Source organism: Lagopus muta, chromosome 8 (assembly GCF_023343835.1).
Source record: "Lagopus muta isolate bLagMut1 chromosome 8, bLagMut1 primary, whole genome shotgun sequence".
NCBI classification, from domain to species: Eukaryota; Metazoa; Chordata; class Aves; order Galliformes; family Phasianidae; genus Lagopus; species Lagopus muta.
The window spans coordinates 9,829,987-9,846,048 of NC_064440.1; the positions used below are offsets into that span (position 1 = coordinate 9,829,987).

Genomic DNA, 16,062 nt, shown 5'->3' on the forward strand with positions numbered 1-16,062 from the left:
CATCTCACTTGTGCCTAAGTGATTTTTCAGTGAGGGCTGCACTACGTTTCAGTCGTAATACCAACATGCAAATTGTACTCTAGTGGAGACCTTAATTTCATCTCTCCATTTGAAGTAAAGGGATTTTTTCTTGTTTTCAAGGTCTTTATGATGGCCTGTGCTTTACTAAAGCACTTGTGACAGCCTCCTCTTGGTAGTTTCAAAGGTTAATTTCAGTGATTCTGATGTTCCCAGCATAGGGAATGAAGGTAATGTCCAGCTCTGTCATGCAGCTCAGTCTCCTAATTAGTTCCTATGTGGAAGATAGCTCCTGTTGTGTGCAGTCATTTCATTTGTTAAGTTTTATTCCCACTTAGTGATAGTTCAGAGAGGTGTTAGTTTCCTAGAGATCCTGAATGTGTTGAAAACATTGGTGGGTTCTATCTGGCAAGTGCCTGTGGTGTCAGGAAGAGCAGGGCCGGGGGTTCTCCTGCAAAAGTTAGCCAGAAATGTGTGAAAAATCCCTTGGAGCATTAGTTGAGAAATTCACTCCCCCGAACGTGTCCTTGTTTTGCAAGCAATTAAAAAAAAAATCATTCCACTCTGCTGCACCCACAGGGAATGTTCCAACCTGGGGTGCCCCTGCACTCTCCAGTGAGCTCCGAGTTATTTAGAGGATGCACATGTAGAATAGCAGCTTTCACACATTTGAGGGATGCCAATTATCATATGCAAATGACAGCAGCATGTAACACTAGTTACTCTGGTAAACACTCAAAATGTGTTGTGCTTTTGCGCTTGAGGAGTACGCTAATAGTTGGCAGAAGCCTGAGGACACGTGCATGATTCATCATCTTTTATATATACATATATATATAAATATAAAATTTGATGTGTGAATGCTAGCACATGCAGTATGCTGGTGAGAGTGCTTTACAAAACAAGTATCTTGTTAGGACTGCTGCAGTTTGGAGCTGGGAAGGCAGACATCCCTCTAACATATCTTCTCCTGTGTTATTACTACTTCCTTAGGGGCTGGAGGTGAGAATCAGTCTCTTTAAAGTACATGTTGAAAGGGGAAGATGTAAGTACTGGGCAGTGCTGAAGTGTATAATACGTTTCAGTGCATGCTGAACACATACTCAGCACATTCACCTCCTTTTGGTTCCCTCAAAGTTTATCTCCCTCCCTAGAGGAAGAAATTAATGAGGAACTTTCAGGAAAAATAAAAAAAACGTAGAAATTAGAAACCAGAAACTAGGATGTGTTTATAACTGAAGTGCAGGCAAGAAGTTTGGTGACGTGAATAATTAGTGCAGGAATGCTGACCCCTCTGAGTCAGGACTGGTGCTTGAGCCCTACTGTTCCTTGTGTTGTTGAGAATTAATGAGCTGTTAGATAGGGTTAGGCACCTTCGTTTATTCTACATGGTCTCTGTCATCGGGAAGGAAGGCCATTTTTCTTCCCTGTGCTCACTGCAAGGAAATAAAATAGTAAAGGAGAATGAGGTGTGGGATTTTGGGATTTTTCAGCTGTTCCAGAGTACTGCCTGCCAGTTGGGCTGTGCTGGATCTGGGGGAGATGCCCAGCACCTTCTCCAACCATGGCCAAAACCCTCCTGTTCAGGAGCAGGGTGTGAGTGGGAATCAAATTGAATACAGAGAGTGAATGGTATGGGCAGAATTAATCAGGTGAGATCCCTGAAATACACAAATACATCCCTAGGGTGCTTATTACCTGCAGGTGTAAATTCTACAGCTTTTACATAAAATTGCCACCAAATTTAGAATAATAGCAAGTGCTGGATTTTGTGTGAGCTTTTAGGAAAGTTACCAGAAAGTCATTGTTTTGTCATGCAACTAATTTTTGCCTAGCATACAAAACTATATCTGGAACAGCTCATAAAACGGTATTATGAAAGTCACACTAAAGCTATTATCAGTAAATAAAAATGCAATTTAGTTGTTCTGAGTGAGGGTGGAGAGCAGTGAAATGCTGATGACAGGTGGTGGTTATTGGAAGCACTCTTGTGGGGGATGAGTGGTTGTATGGGTCTTAATTCAACTGGGCACTAGTAGTGGTTTTAAGTGTAGAGGTGTAGCACTGTATTGCATAGTTGGCCTAACTTCTCATGCTCATTTTATTGGAGCGTTCCTATTAACTTGTTACTTGCTAAGAATAGGTTTGTACCTGCATGGGGAATGTGCTCAGATTATTAGGTAGGGGAAGAAGAGATTTTAAATGGTGCCTGAAGGTGTTGGGGTGTGAGTTCTGGGGTGGTATGGGAAAGGGGACTTCATGGTGGTGTGGAGAGACTGTGTGGAAGGTCAGATGGTATCATGTAGCAGGGTCCTTCTAGGAATGTGCAAGTGCAATTTCTGAATTGTGTGGATCTTTCATTTGCAAGAACTGGCAACTGTTAATCACAATGCCCAATGCAAGAGTGTTGCATTCTTGTTTTGGGGTCAGGATAGAATTGCAGATACCTTAACAGGGGATCAGCTGCTGGGTTTATGGGTATGGTTCTGCTTGGTTGTACTCATCACCCCCAGTGTGGTGACTTCATTCCACCCCAGTGCGGAGCAAAGTGTGTTTGTTAACTGGGCAGCAGGTGCTTTAATTGCTTCATCTGTCTGACTCCACAGGAGCGTCTCCTGCTCTCTGTACTTCCTCGACATGTTGCCATGGAGATGAAAGCTGACATTAATGCCAAGCAGGAAGATATGATGTTTCATAAGATCTACATCCAGAAGCATGACAATGTCAGGTAAGAAGAGCAGGCTGTCTCTCAGCTGCTGGGGAGGATGGACTCTCCCAAAGCTTGGCACCTATGGCCCAGGGATGAAGATGACAGCAGCACATGATCCAAAATAAGTGTAAAAGCAGTTTGGAGTGTCACCAGTTGACTTTGTAAATTTATTTACAGGACAGGAGAAGGATTGCCACGTGTCCTCGACATCCTCCTTTGAGAAACAGCTTTAACTAAACTTTTTTTTTTTTTTTTTTTTTTTTTCCTGAACTGTGTCTCAATGGCGTTGAGAAAGTGGATTATTTGAATTTGGTTATTTTTTCAGCAGTAACAAGCTTACCCTTCTGATAAGTCATGAAGGGATGCAAGTTAAAGATGGGTACCATCTTCTGTGGGATGAATTGCAAAGCCCAGCTGGGGTTCAGGTCCCTTGGAGCAGTCCTTGCCAGCCTGTAATTTCAAGCAGGATGTCCATTTGTGACAGCCCTTGGCACCTGCTCAGCCACCAGTCAGCCACACAGTGCTGTGTCTTGGCTTATGTGGATGAGCAGAAGAGCTTCTGCATGTCACCAGGTTCCCTCTGTCCACTCCCCAAGGAAAAGGGATTGAAATTTTAATGTAGTGGCTGGATATCTTTATGGGCTGCAGTTTAACCTAATCTTAACACATTTTACCTCTGCTATTGTAGTCACTTTGGGAATGACTTCTGTGTCTGTCAGGCCAGATCCTGACACTGTGTAACAGCTCTGTAAGTACTTCTTCTGAGACATAGGGCTGGGAACAGGCAGCTTTCCTCCTTGCTCTGTCCATCACCACTTTAAACAAGCGACTTCCTTGTAAACTGCTTGTGTAGCCTACTCTCTTATATAGCTTAAGTATGTTGATTAATTATATTTTCTGATACTTAGTAGAAATGGATTTCTTGCATCTTTTATTTACTGTGCCTGCATAAACTCCATTAGATGATGCAGTGAAATCAAATTAAAATTCTGAAGATTCTGAAGGCTACAGCAAGTTGACATTTCCTTAACATTGGGGGTGGAGACAAGTGGAAAATTGAGAGGGGGTTGCTTGCTGTGGAATCTCATATGAAACTCACTGAAATTGGGGCAAGTCTGCACTGGCTTGGGTCAACTTCACTTTGGTCTTTTGTCATTTTGGTTGTGGCTGGGCAAAGTTGTAAATGTCCACTAGCAATACTGAAGGCAAAAATGTCATCAGCTGTTAAATACTTGTAATGGTTTTCTAATGAGCATTTAAGAACATAATTATGATAATAAAGGTGAGGGGAATAGTTTTCCCGGAGTGATCACAGTGGAGTAGGTGTTGCAGTAGATGTTTTCTGTCTTTATACCCTTTTTTTCCATTATTACTGTTCCAGTAGGTATGTAAATTTCTTGTGATAGATGGCATTTGTGAATTTTTGTAATAGAGAAATTACTTCTTTCCAGTACTCAAAGGTTAGCTTGACATTCAAATTGAATGCAAGTCATTGGATGTGACATGAGACTAATCAGTATGGTATTCTATTTGTTCACACTTGTTTCTGTATATCATTATTTGCAGATCTAAAAGTCATTCAGCACAGTTAAATCCTAGTAAAGGTTATTATCTGTTTAGGATGATGCTTCTTTGAAATTTTGTTTCAATTATGTCACTAAATAAGCAAAAACAAATTAATAATAAATTAACACATGCAAATCAAGTTCAGTATTCAACACACACACTTTTTTTTTCCTACTTTCTCTCTTTTACTTTGCCAGGTCACAGCTTCATGTAGTTTTTACCCACATGTACTGAGAGCAGAGAGGAGGTAACTTAGGAACATCTCATCTTTGTACACTGTTGGGAAATGAATAACTAAGTATGAATAGAGAAAAAGGAAACACGAGTTGGTACAAATGACTCATTTCACACTAGGAGTTCAGTATTGGAGCCTTTGCTCTTGCCTGGGTGCTCTGAAACCACCCCTGGTGGAAATTACTGTGAATGGTTTTGAAGCATTTACGTGCACCTGGAAACACAGTGGTGGCAGGGGGTAGTGCCTCGACAATGCGGATTAATGAATTGGATGAAGAAAAGCAAGTGCACACATTACTTATGGGGAAATACTCCAGGGGAGGCTTTTGACATTAGAACGCTGCAAGTAATTTTGTTTTGTTTTTGTCACTGTTCAAAAATGTCATAAGATCCGAGTTTTTATGAGCTAGAGGTTATTGTGTCAAGGCAATTGAGAGGCATGTGAAGGGTGCTGTGCCCAGCCATTGAATCTGGCTTCCTGTTGCTGATTTACGAGCAGAAACATTTCCTCCACAGTTTGCAAAGGTGGGAAGGTCTGTGTGTATGTGTGCAGAGACACGTGTTTCCCTCCGCCAGTGACCATAGGCAATGATTCTCTTTTCCCACTCTCTCAGATTAGTTGAAAAAGCAGACTGTCAATGAAAGGTGAGGCACTGGCATGAGCTGCCCAGGGAACTTGTGGCTGCGCCTTCCCTGGAGGTATCCAGGGCCAGGTTGTACGGGGTTGTACTGAGCTGGGCCTGATTTAATGGTTGGCAACCTTGCTTGAGGTAGAGGGTTGAGACTAGATTGCCTTTGAGGTTCCTTCCAACCCCAGCAGCACTGTGATTCTGTGGAAGTAAAACGAATGGGGACTTTTGCTTACTGTTAAGATTGCTGTTGTAATGCCTTGACCATTCTACAGCCTGTTCAAGCTGATCACAGATTTCCCCATCAGTATGGAGGCCGCAGCTCCAGAGGCCCAAAAGCAGAGCCCCGCTCCTGCTTTGGGATTTTGAGTGGGAGAAGGGGTTTGCAACATTCTGTGTCAGAGAAGATTAAATATTCTAATTTTCAGGAATGATTGGGCCTGGGCATTTGGAACCACCTCTAATTTCAATTAAAAAACAAACCCAAATCACTCTACCAGCAGAAAATTTTATGCTAAAATTATGTGAAATTGCTATGTGTTTTTGCTTAATTTCTATTTTAAAATGTGGAGTCTTTAAATGTCCATTTCTGCTGTGATATTTTCAGTCTGTGATATTGTGAAACATACATTTTTCTTTCCCTTGGAAAAAAAAAGACAGTACACACAAAAAACACAGCCAAACATCAAACAACGTACAAAGATCTTTCCCAGCTGCCAGGAGTAGGTCTGTAAAACACAGTCATGATCCTTTACTAATGGCATTTCTGCCACAATATTGCTTATTATGTTACATTTATCTCAGGGGTTAGTTTATCTCTGTGAGGGAAAAGGTGATGTTTTTATGTCTCTCTGACCTGAATGGATAAAAGCAAACCTTTTTAGAACCTTATCAGGACTTCCTGTGAATGAGTTCATAATCTCCTGCTTATTGTTATGGAAAGTAAAATTCAGAGACTAATTTATCCACAATGAAAATATAATTTCCTGTCATTTTTTTGGCAGCAAAATTTGTTTCAAGATTATGTTCTTCTGAAGAAATTAGGGTGATGATGGAAGTAAGATGAAGGTTTGGGGTTAATATTCTCTTTTGAGATGCAAATGAGCAAAAACTTTGAACCGGGAATGAAACCATTCCCCATCCTGATGCATTGAATGAGAATTAACTTTGACAAACAGAGAACAGTGGAGCGTGACGTGACCTTTCACACGTATGTGTGTTAAATATAAAGTCTATTGTCAAATGAAATCAGGAAAGGAGTTCCCGAGACCATGCAAGTAATTCCGGGCAAACAACAAGGTGAATTATGTAAGTAAAGCAGTTTACTTTATCGTGAATGAGATTATGTCTGATAGACAAACCCTAAAATACTCATAGATAATACTGTTTACTGAAATGCTTCCTAGGCAGAATTTAAAATGTTTTATATTGACTATTTATAGTACTTCTCTGCAGAGATAGTGGCTTTAATGTTATCTAGGTTTGGCCAAATATAGTAATCTCTATGCTGTAAAAGGGGACTTAAAGTCCTCTGTGAAGGGATAAAGGTTGGCTTTGTCACTGGAATTCCTTTGATGAACTGTTTTAAGAAGTTTATTTTAGGACCAACATCCAAGCATGGTGAAAGTGACAGTTTCCTCTTTTAGATCCTTTGCATAATTCTTATGAATCATGTACTCAACAACATTAACCTGATCTCAGAGTTTTCTAAGCATTTTGAGAACTTGAACTAAACTATTCACAGAAATGAAACAGTCTATTTGCTTTTGGTTTTGTAAATGAAAGCCATTTTTAACTAGTTGTTCCCACTAACAGTAGTTTTCTGGTCTAGTAACATTCTAACAATGAAAATGTCTCCTTAAAAATGACTGAACAGTTGCACTTTGGCTGAGCGTCAGAGCTTTCAATCCAGCCATGTCAACTTAAACTCTTCACCTTATGGGTGTTGTGGTGCTTAATTAGTTGCTTACAAAGGGCATCAAACTCTTGGATTGCAAGTTGTTATCTAATTATGTGTTATGTTTTCAAAAATTTCAACTAAAAAGAGCAATTTTCTCCTTCTTTACACTGTTCCAGTACACAGGATGTCCAGCCTTAATATTTCTTGGGGTTAAAAGAATTATCAGTATAAATGGCAGAGCAAGGCTGAGCTCTGTGCAGCTCATAGGAGAGCTCCCAGAGCATGGCTGTAATGGAATGTACCAGTTGAAAGCAGTGCACTGCTCAATGGTGTGTTCTGGTTGGTGAGTACAGGCATGGGGCTTCTTCCAACTTGCTAACAGCAAAATGTCTTCTGAAATGCTAAATGTGTTTATGATGAGACATATTCTCTCCAGTCTTGGTCAGACAATAAATTGTCTTTTGGGGACAGTTTTGCTAATTGGCTGGTTTTCTTCAGAAGCTCATCTAGTTTCTGTTTTTGTGCTTTTTTATCGTGAGAGGTTATTAAAGCTAAGCAGAAACCAGTTTGATTTTACCACCTTCAATAAATAAAACTATATTAAAGGAATGTAGAAATTTGTGGATGTACTTCTCTGGATTTTTTCCAAAAATTTTCCAAATGATTTCTTGTATTGTTCAAAGCTTTAATTTCTGTGGAAAGTCATGTTGCTAGGGAAAGACAGCACCAATAACTTTTATAATAGAGTCACGGAATGGCTTAGGTTGGAAAGGACCCTGAAGATCATCTAGTTACAACCATCTGCCATGGACTGGTTGCCACCCACCAGCTCAGGCTGCCCAGGACCCCATCCAACCTGGCCTTCAGCACCTCCAAGGATGGGGGACCATCCCTGCCTCCTTTGGGCAGTCTACGCCAGTGCCTCACAACTCTCTAAGTAAAAATTTTTTTTCCTAACATCTAACCGAAATATCTCCTCTTTTAGTGCAAAGCAATTCCCTATTGTCTTATCACTATCAGCCTGTGTAAAAAGTCAGTTTCTCTCCTGCTTGTAAGCTCCCCTCAAGTACTGGAAGGCTGCACTTAGGACTTCCCAGATCCTTCTCTTCTCCAAGCTAAACAAGCCCAACTCCCTCAGCCTGTCTTCATAGAAGGGGTGCTCCAGCTCTTTGATCACCTTTGTGGCCCTCTTCTGGACTTGCTCTGGCAGCTCCACTGCTTTCCTGATTTGGAGGCCTGAAATGCATTCATGGGTGGGTTGATTGGTTCCTGCTATCAAGTTAACAAGACCTCTACCTGCTTTTCTTCATTCCAGGCCTATGCTCACATGCAGCAGTAAGTTATTTTTGGAGGTAGCTGGAGGAGAACTGTGTGGGTTTCATGTGGGTGAAGATGTCCTCCGCATTAAATTGCCATAATTCTGGTTCAGGTTGTAGGCTGAGAAAAGTGAGTAGGAGGGAAGCGATCAGCCTTTCCCCAAGTGGCAGCAGTGAATTTTACTTTTTCAGCAACTTTTCTGTTTCCCTGTCAGGAGCCAGCTTCAGGGTACTTCACCTGTGTCTATGTAGAGGTAATGTTAGCTTTTTAGTTTTCCAGAAAATTTATGATTTTTTTTTTTTAAGATAGTAATTTTTAGGAAATGGCTAAGCAGGTTTCACCCATGGGTGATGGTTAATTACTTTGTGCTTATTGCTGATTTCTTGGCTCTACCTAATAGATTTGTTGTTTTTGAGAGGAAAATCAGTGTCTTTTAGAGAGAGGCATTTAAGCTGAATCCAATGTATAAAGGAATTTGGTTGTTTTTTTTTTTTGTAGCCTTTAGTATGTCTGAGCTTGATATTGAAGCTATGCAGTAAGTTTAGATGTTGATACTTTATGATGCACTTCAACTAAATGTCTCTCTCTTTTCAGTACGTGTCAGTGCTTCAATCTTGAAAATTTCAATTTATAGAATAGAGCAGGTTTATATATTTATTGATTCTGCCTATTTGCGTGTGCACTCAGCACCCTCTCAGAAGAACAAACACATGCTAACTTGTTTAAGCATTCATCTGACTGTCTGCAGGTTTTTTTCTCTTTGAACCCTGTGATCTTGGTCTCTGCTGGGAACTCCTGGTGCCTTCTCGGGTATAAGAGAGTCTTGTACCCTCCATAGAACAAAACAGATAAACAACAGTTTGCAGGGCGCCCTGCTGGTTGCACTACTTAAACACATGTGTTGTGATAAAGATAACAGCCCAAAAGTGCAGCATGCCAGGTGACTGCAGATCTGCAGCTACCAGCAAGCCATCAGCAATTAGGAAGAGCCTGTGATGTATAATTCAAACCCTAGGGTCTGTGAAGTTCACAGGGTGATGGATTGAAGAATGCTAGATGCTTTAATGATGAAATGCTTGAATAGTAATTTGAAGAGAATAATGAAGGTGCCTGCAGAAGTTTACAGAGCAGAATTTAGAATTCTAGCTCATCAAGGTTATTTGGTTTCTCTTTTTTCTTCAGTAGTAATAGAAATAATTAAAAAATGATAATAAAATCTCATTGCTGATCAGCCTGATTGATAGTAAAGGCAATTGCATTAAATGTATAGTTTAAAAAAAATTATTAAATTAATTACTTTCAGTCTTCTACAGTAACCTTAAGGGAGGGGAAAAAAGTTATTTCTGATCAGAACTTTATAAAGTCTTACTTGTGAAAACTTGCTTGACTTTAACTTAATCAATTACTGTGTCATGTAGTTAACATGCAAAGTGATTTTAAGAACATTAAGCTTATATAATAACATTTGAAGAGGTTCTTGTTAAAATCATCCTACCTTTTTGCTTCCTCCATAGACTATAATGACTGAAAAGCAAAACAGTTAAACTTTTTTATTCTGTAATGCACTGAACTTGGCAAAACTATTTAAAGCACTAATTTACAGAAGCTGTAGAACAGAGGCACACTATTTGGTGGTGATGGATTAACTTGTCTTACACTGTATTTAAATCCCTCAACAACAATTGCTAATATGTGCATCTGTTCTCACTGATGTATATATAACTTAAACACTGGATAAATGATGAAGAAGAGCCAAACCTGAAACCAATTAGTGGAGTCTGGTATCCTGTGATTCGAGTTAAGGCTTTGCTCCCTTGAAGCTATGTCCTCCAATTGTTGAAAATCATAGTGTATTTTTAAAACTTCTTTTTCATTAATTTTGCTTAAAAATGAGAGGTTAAAAAAGCTGGAAACAGGCTTGCACTGGCTGTGTGGGAACTAGTCTAGGAACAGGTTGCTTCAGACAGAGAGCTGAGCAGAAATAGGAAGTAACCAGAGGACTGCACAGAACAGCAAAGGAGGAAAAAGACCAGGGATTAAATGAATGTCAGCATGCACACCATTGGCAGAATATTGGCTTTGTGAAATGATGGAAATGATCTTTATAGAACTTGGGGACTTCTGCGTGTCCATTTGTGCTTCTGGTACAAAGACCTAAAAATACACACAGAGAATTAAAAGGTGGGAATGAAGATTTCTAAGAGCAGGTAAATTGTGAAAAATTGAAGGTTTGCAAATAGTTTTCATGAATCACAGAGAAATATGAGTGTAAGCTCTTCTCAATCAGTGATCTATCTGTTTTTAAAAGACAACAAAAAAAGATGTGTATTTTCTTCCCTTTTACTGTGGCCAGCAGAAACCTTTGGTGTTGCTGTACGTATGTCTGGGGGATACCTGAGGCTCTCAAAGACACTGACAAATTCTAAGGGTGTTGGCAAGTAACCATCTTCCTCTTTGAGCCAGCGTACTCGATGAATCCTTTAAATGTATAGAAGGGTGATGAGGGTTTGAAACTGGCTTCATCTGCCTCAGTCGTATGGAGCTGACCCCCAAGCCCTTGTACAGTGACTGCTCATGCTGGATGGTCCATCAGCTGTGTGACTTTCAGCAAAATATTCTCACCTAGCCTTGTGTGGCCGAGAATATCATAGCACATGTCTGGTGACACAGATGGATGACTTTGTTCTCTTGCAAGATCATCCAGAAAATCCCTTTCTCCCTCTTTAGCTGCTGGAATTACAACTTGCCCTCCCATGTGAAGGGGAAGGTGTGAGGCAGCTGGGCATTTTCTCTGAATAGAGATGCTGACAGTTTGTTGATCCACCAAGACAGCTCACTTGGTTTTTGTTGTTATTGTTTTGGGTGGGACTGTTTTTAGCTCTATGGAGAATTCTTGCAGATTCTGATAATACATTTAACACCATTTCACACTCGTCATAGGGAATGTGTTGCTAATAGGATGGGACAACTCTCCTTCTGACAACCACTTAATTTCAGTTGTCTCCAGGGTCTGGTAGACCCATACATCAGCGAATGCAGCAGCAATTTGAAGAGAGGCTTTCATGCCTTGGAGCATGAAAGGGATGAGAGATGTACGTTGTGTGCTGGTGGGGTATTCATGTAGTGATGAGGCAAAAAATTATTTCCAAGGCAAAAAAGCCTTGGAAAGCAAATACAGCAATTGTTAGCAATGGCTGGAGGGAAGGAGATGAAAGAATGGAGAAGAGCCTCGTGCTGATTCAGACAGTGGATTGCCATAGCAGTTCTGATGGAGAACCTCCAGCCTGGGGAGCATGCACACCAAGGTGCTGCTGCTTTCTGCAGGGGGTGCTTCCAAAGAATGGGCTAGCAAGAATCATTTTGTACAACAAAACAAACAAAACTTTGGCTTCTGCTCAAGTGAACTTGAGCAGTTCTAGTTATGGATCAAACTTCAAGAAGAGCCAAATGCTGATCCATACAAGTATAATTATTCTCTTTCATTTGGAGTCTTTTCTTCTGGGTTATATTCAAAACTACTATAAACTTGTTTATAGGATTTATTTTATTTCCAGGCAAAAGAAGAAGGCTTTTTGAGTTAATAGTTCTATTTTGTTTTAATTAAAAAGGAGAAAGAAACCATGTCTCCTGTACATTTTCCTTAAGAATCTTCCGTGATGCAGAGCAGCTGCCCCCAAGTCTCAGTTTAGGATGACAGGTCCAGTGCAGGACAAGTTTGTATTAGAGAATATCAAGAGTAAGTGATATTCCTTTTGAAGATACAAGTGTTCGTTGTCATTTTTGCTGCAAACAGAATACAATTTTGTTACAGAAATCAGAAGCGATTACAAATCTCTTACAAAGCCTGAAATTGCAGTTGTGACTTTCCTGCTGAGCTCCTTTTCCTTGGAAGTGCATAATGGGGGAAGGAATAAACCGAAAACGGCGCTCTCTGAGAGTCTATAAAGAACTGGAATAAAAAAAGGAAAAATAGTGCTGGAGGACAACTGTGCAGAACTGATGCTGGGGGAATTCTGTGGGGATCTGGGATTCTGAGATCAGCATAGGAAGGTGACAGCATTTGCTCCCCCATTGCAAAATGACGTGATGAGAATCATCCCAGCTACACTTCTGTAATACAGAAGCCCAGGTAGCACCAACTCTGTAAGCATGTATTAGATCACTGTATGTTACTTAGATATATGCCCTCATTGATTTAAGTGATTTTTTTTTGCACTTTCCTTCATGTCTTCTAAGTTGTTTTTTTCCTGCAGATTCAAGGTTCTTTTTTAGTGGAAGATCATAAAAGCAGCATTTTGTTGGTTTGTCTTGAATCCCACTGTCCTGTGTCACAGGGAGCACCAAAATCAGCAGGGCAGAGCGTGGTGCCGCCTGCCTCTGCCTCTAATTATTCTGAGTGTTTTATACATAATGAGCAGCTGCAGCACAAGGTCCTGAGGACACCCCCGTTCCCAATCCAAAATAGCCTGTTGTCCAGCTCACGCTACATTCAGGCAGGGAGAAAATCAGAGCCATTTTTTCTCACTTCTTGCAGGCAGGGGGGTCGTGACGGTTTCCTCCCTCCATTTCATTATAGCAGATTTTTGCAGAATGTTGAGGAATGCAGGCTGCAAGTTGCTGTGTGTCTTCTGTTCCTTAAAGATGTGCCTGGCTGATGTGGGGTTTTAGCTGGCTGCAATATGGGCTCCCAGCAAAAATTTGGCAAGAGCCGCCTTGCAGGCAGCACAGATGTGGTGGGGATGTTCCTAAATGTGGGGACACATATCCTTTTTGCTGTAGTTGCTGACTTTGCCTGAGCCCCAACTGAATTTCATAGTAGAAAATAAAAAGGAAAGGAAGACAACAGTAAACTGTGTGTAAGATGCTATCATGAGGCTCAAACTTAAGCAAAAATTGATCGGTGAGGTTTTGCAGCCCCCATGATCCTTCATTAACCACAGGGGTATGAAGCGAGAAGGGAAGACCAGAGCTCAGTGTGATCCTGGGGGTTGTTTGCTTTCATATTTGACCACTGTTAAGTTTTGTCTGTTCTGTTTGTGAGGGCTCTGCTGACCGGCTGCTGTCAGCAGGATTTTTTTTCAGTTGCATAAGGACTGGGAAAACAGTCTCTGTCTGACTCTGTCACAGTGAATGGCTTTTAAGTTAAGCCGTGGCTGCAGTTATTGTGCTCTAGCTGTGACACTATAAATAAAGTTATTAACAGCAATATGTAAATGGGTTTCTATTTTTGTCCCCTGTATTGTTTGCAAAATCTAGGGCAGTTATTCAGTAAGAATCATCTGCTGTTTAGCACTGAGCCTACCAGCATTTGATGCTGTGTGGGCTGCTGCTTTCTTTCTTTTTTTTTTTTTTCCCTCCCTTTCTTTCTTTGCACTGGCTTTTAGAATCCAGCCCCTTTACAAGTTTGTTTATTGTGGTACATAAGAAATAGAGTAGCAATGCTAAGTGTTTTCAGACTTCCAGAGAGTGACCTGGTATTTAAGAATAGAGAATCATCTCTTGATATCTGAACTACTAGAGCATTAAAAACAGCTCCAACAACGTCATATACACCACTCCTGCTGTTTGCCTTCATGTGCATCTTACAAATTCCAGTTTCTTCAGAAATCCATGTTTCCTTCCACTCCCTTCCCATGGCTCAGCTAAGCCAAGTGAGTGAGGAGTGATGCAGGAGGGCATGGACGTGTTGTTGTCCAAACACTGCCCTACTGTCATGGCTACTCCTGTCTGGAAGGGCAAATTACACAAATTACACAAATTGCCCAGATCCAAGGCATCTGTTTAGAAACCTGAATGCATCCGTGACAGGGACAGCAGCTGTATTGCTGTGATGCCTAACAGATACACTGCCCAACACATTTCTAGCATGGGTAAGGCATCAGTGGCTGAGGGCGTGCTCTGGTTCAGTGCTTCACATAAGACAATTTGAACAAAATTCCTTCTGTTCTATGCATGTATTTAGACTCACAGAATCATGTAAGTTGGAAGGGACCCTTAAAGGTCATCTAGTACAACTCCCCTGAAATGAACAGGTTTATCTAGAGCTCCATCAGATGCTCAGAGTCCCATCTAGCATGTCCTTAGATGTCTCCAGGAACAGGACATCCATTACCTCTCTGGGTAACCTGTGCCAGTGCCTCACCACCCTTTCTGGAAAAACGTCTTCCTGATATCCAATCTCAGTCTTCCCTCCTTTCATTTGAAATAATTTCCCCATATCCTATAACAGCAGACCCTGCTAAAGAGTCTGTCCCCTTCTTCCATGTAGCCCCTCATTTAGAAACTGAAAGACTGACCTTCCCCACATCCCTTATAGAGGAAGCCCAACGTTCTTGTCCTGTGCCTCTTCATAGTTTCAGTAACAACCATGTTGGCTTGCAGGCAGGCTCCTGGTTTTGCATAGATGTAGGAAGAACTGACTCAGTAACTTTCCTCTGATTTTTATGGTCTGGGATGCGTCACCATAAATATTTTTTAAACTGTCTCTAAGGTGGCTTCCTATACTATAGAAAAGATCTGGTCACAGTCTATTGATTTTATTGGTATTAGTTCAGTGGTAAACTAATAACTGTTTACAGGAAATTCATTTGGAGATGGTATTTTGTGAATATTGCAAGTTGGAAGCAAATGGCTTAGTGAAATATCTTAGTGCATTAACAGAGAAATGAGATTTTCCAATGAAAAATGCAAGAGAAAAGCCATTTCTTTATATGCATATCTATTATTCCAGTGATGGCAATTATAGTAATTCTCTTGAAATCAAGTTAAAATTACATGCCTGCATCATTATGAGAAGAAACCACTGATTGCAAAAATCAGCGGAGATTTAACTGAAAGTTATAGAGAAAGACTTCCACATGCGGTGGGCAGCAATGCCTCACCACGCTGCCTGCTGCAGCATCTCCAAGGGGCTTCATGTAGATGTTCCTAGGATTCACAAGGCCAGGATTCACATTCCTGCTTTGCTGTGGTGTGGTTTTGAGCCTCTTTTTGCATCTTCTTTATATTCTGTGCTGCTGTCTTGGTGTGGCATTGCTTTCATTGTGCTAACAAGTGAGTATAAAGATTTGTGAGGTGCTTCCACACATGTTCATAGACTTGCATTTGTTTTCTCTGACTGCACAGCCTTCCTCCTAAGTACCTTTGAAGCTTCTCTCAGACACACGCCCTTATTGCGAACATTGCTACTGGTTGTAACATGTCGCATCTTGTGAGCCATGGCTGTTTTTAGTATTCCTTCATTTTATCCATTACTTAATGGTGGTTTGTTTGAGAACTTCCTATGGAAAATATAGTGGTCTGCTGTATTTTACAAATAAGGAAATTTGAGGCAGAAGACAGCTAAGTGGTCATGGGGTCAAATGAAGCGCTGGTGAAGATGAGACTCAGGGGGTCTTGACAGCTTTTACCTTGACCAGCATAATGAAACAGAAGTGCTGTAAATGCTTTATGATATTGCACATCATTATATTTATAACCTGAAGGCCATAAAGTAGATTTAACACTACTTAGTATGCATGACATATCACATTTATGCAAAGTATCTTGAATATGAGGTTGATTAGGGAGTGAAGAGGTGTGTGGAATTTAATATTCCTTGTTCAAGGATGATTTTTGCATAGAAACATGCGAGTTAGTGAGCTCACCTATGCTGCCTGCCTCCTAAGAAGGAGTGTTTTTTACTGCTG

The 16,062-nt window shown here is 40.7% G+C and overlaps 1 protein-coding gene across 1 annotated transcript in view; it reads left to right on the forward strand.

Annotated features, from left to right (window-relative positions):
* ADCY5 (adenylate cyclase 5) overlaps positions 1-16,062 on the forward strand; it is a 197,548-nt gene that overhangs the window by 114,153 nt on the left and 67,333 nt on the right. The window contains exon 3 of the mRNA XM_048953830.1: positions 2,625-2,746. Coding sequence (XP_048809787.1) covers positions 2,625-2,746 — 122 coding nt within the window. The remainder of the gene's footprint in view (positions 1-2,624; positions 2,747-16,062) is intronic.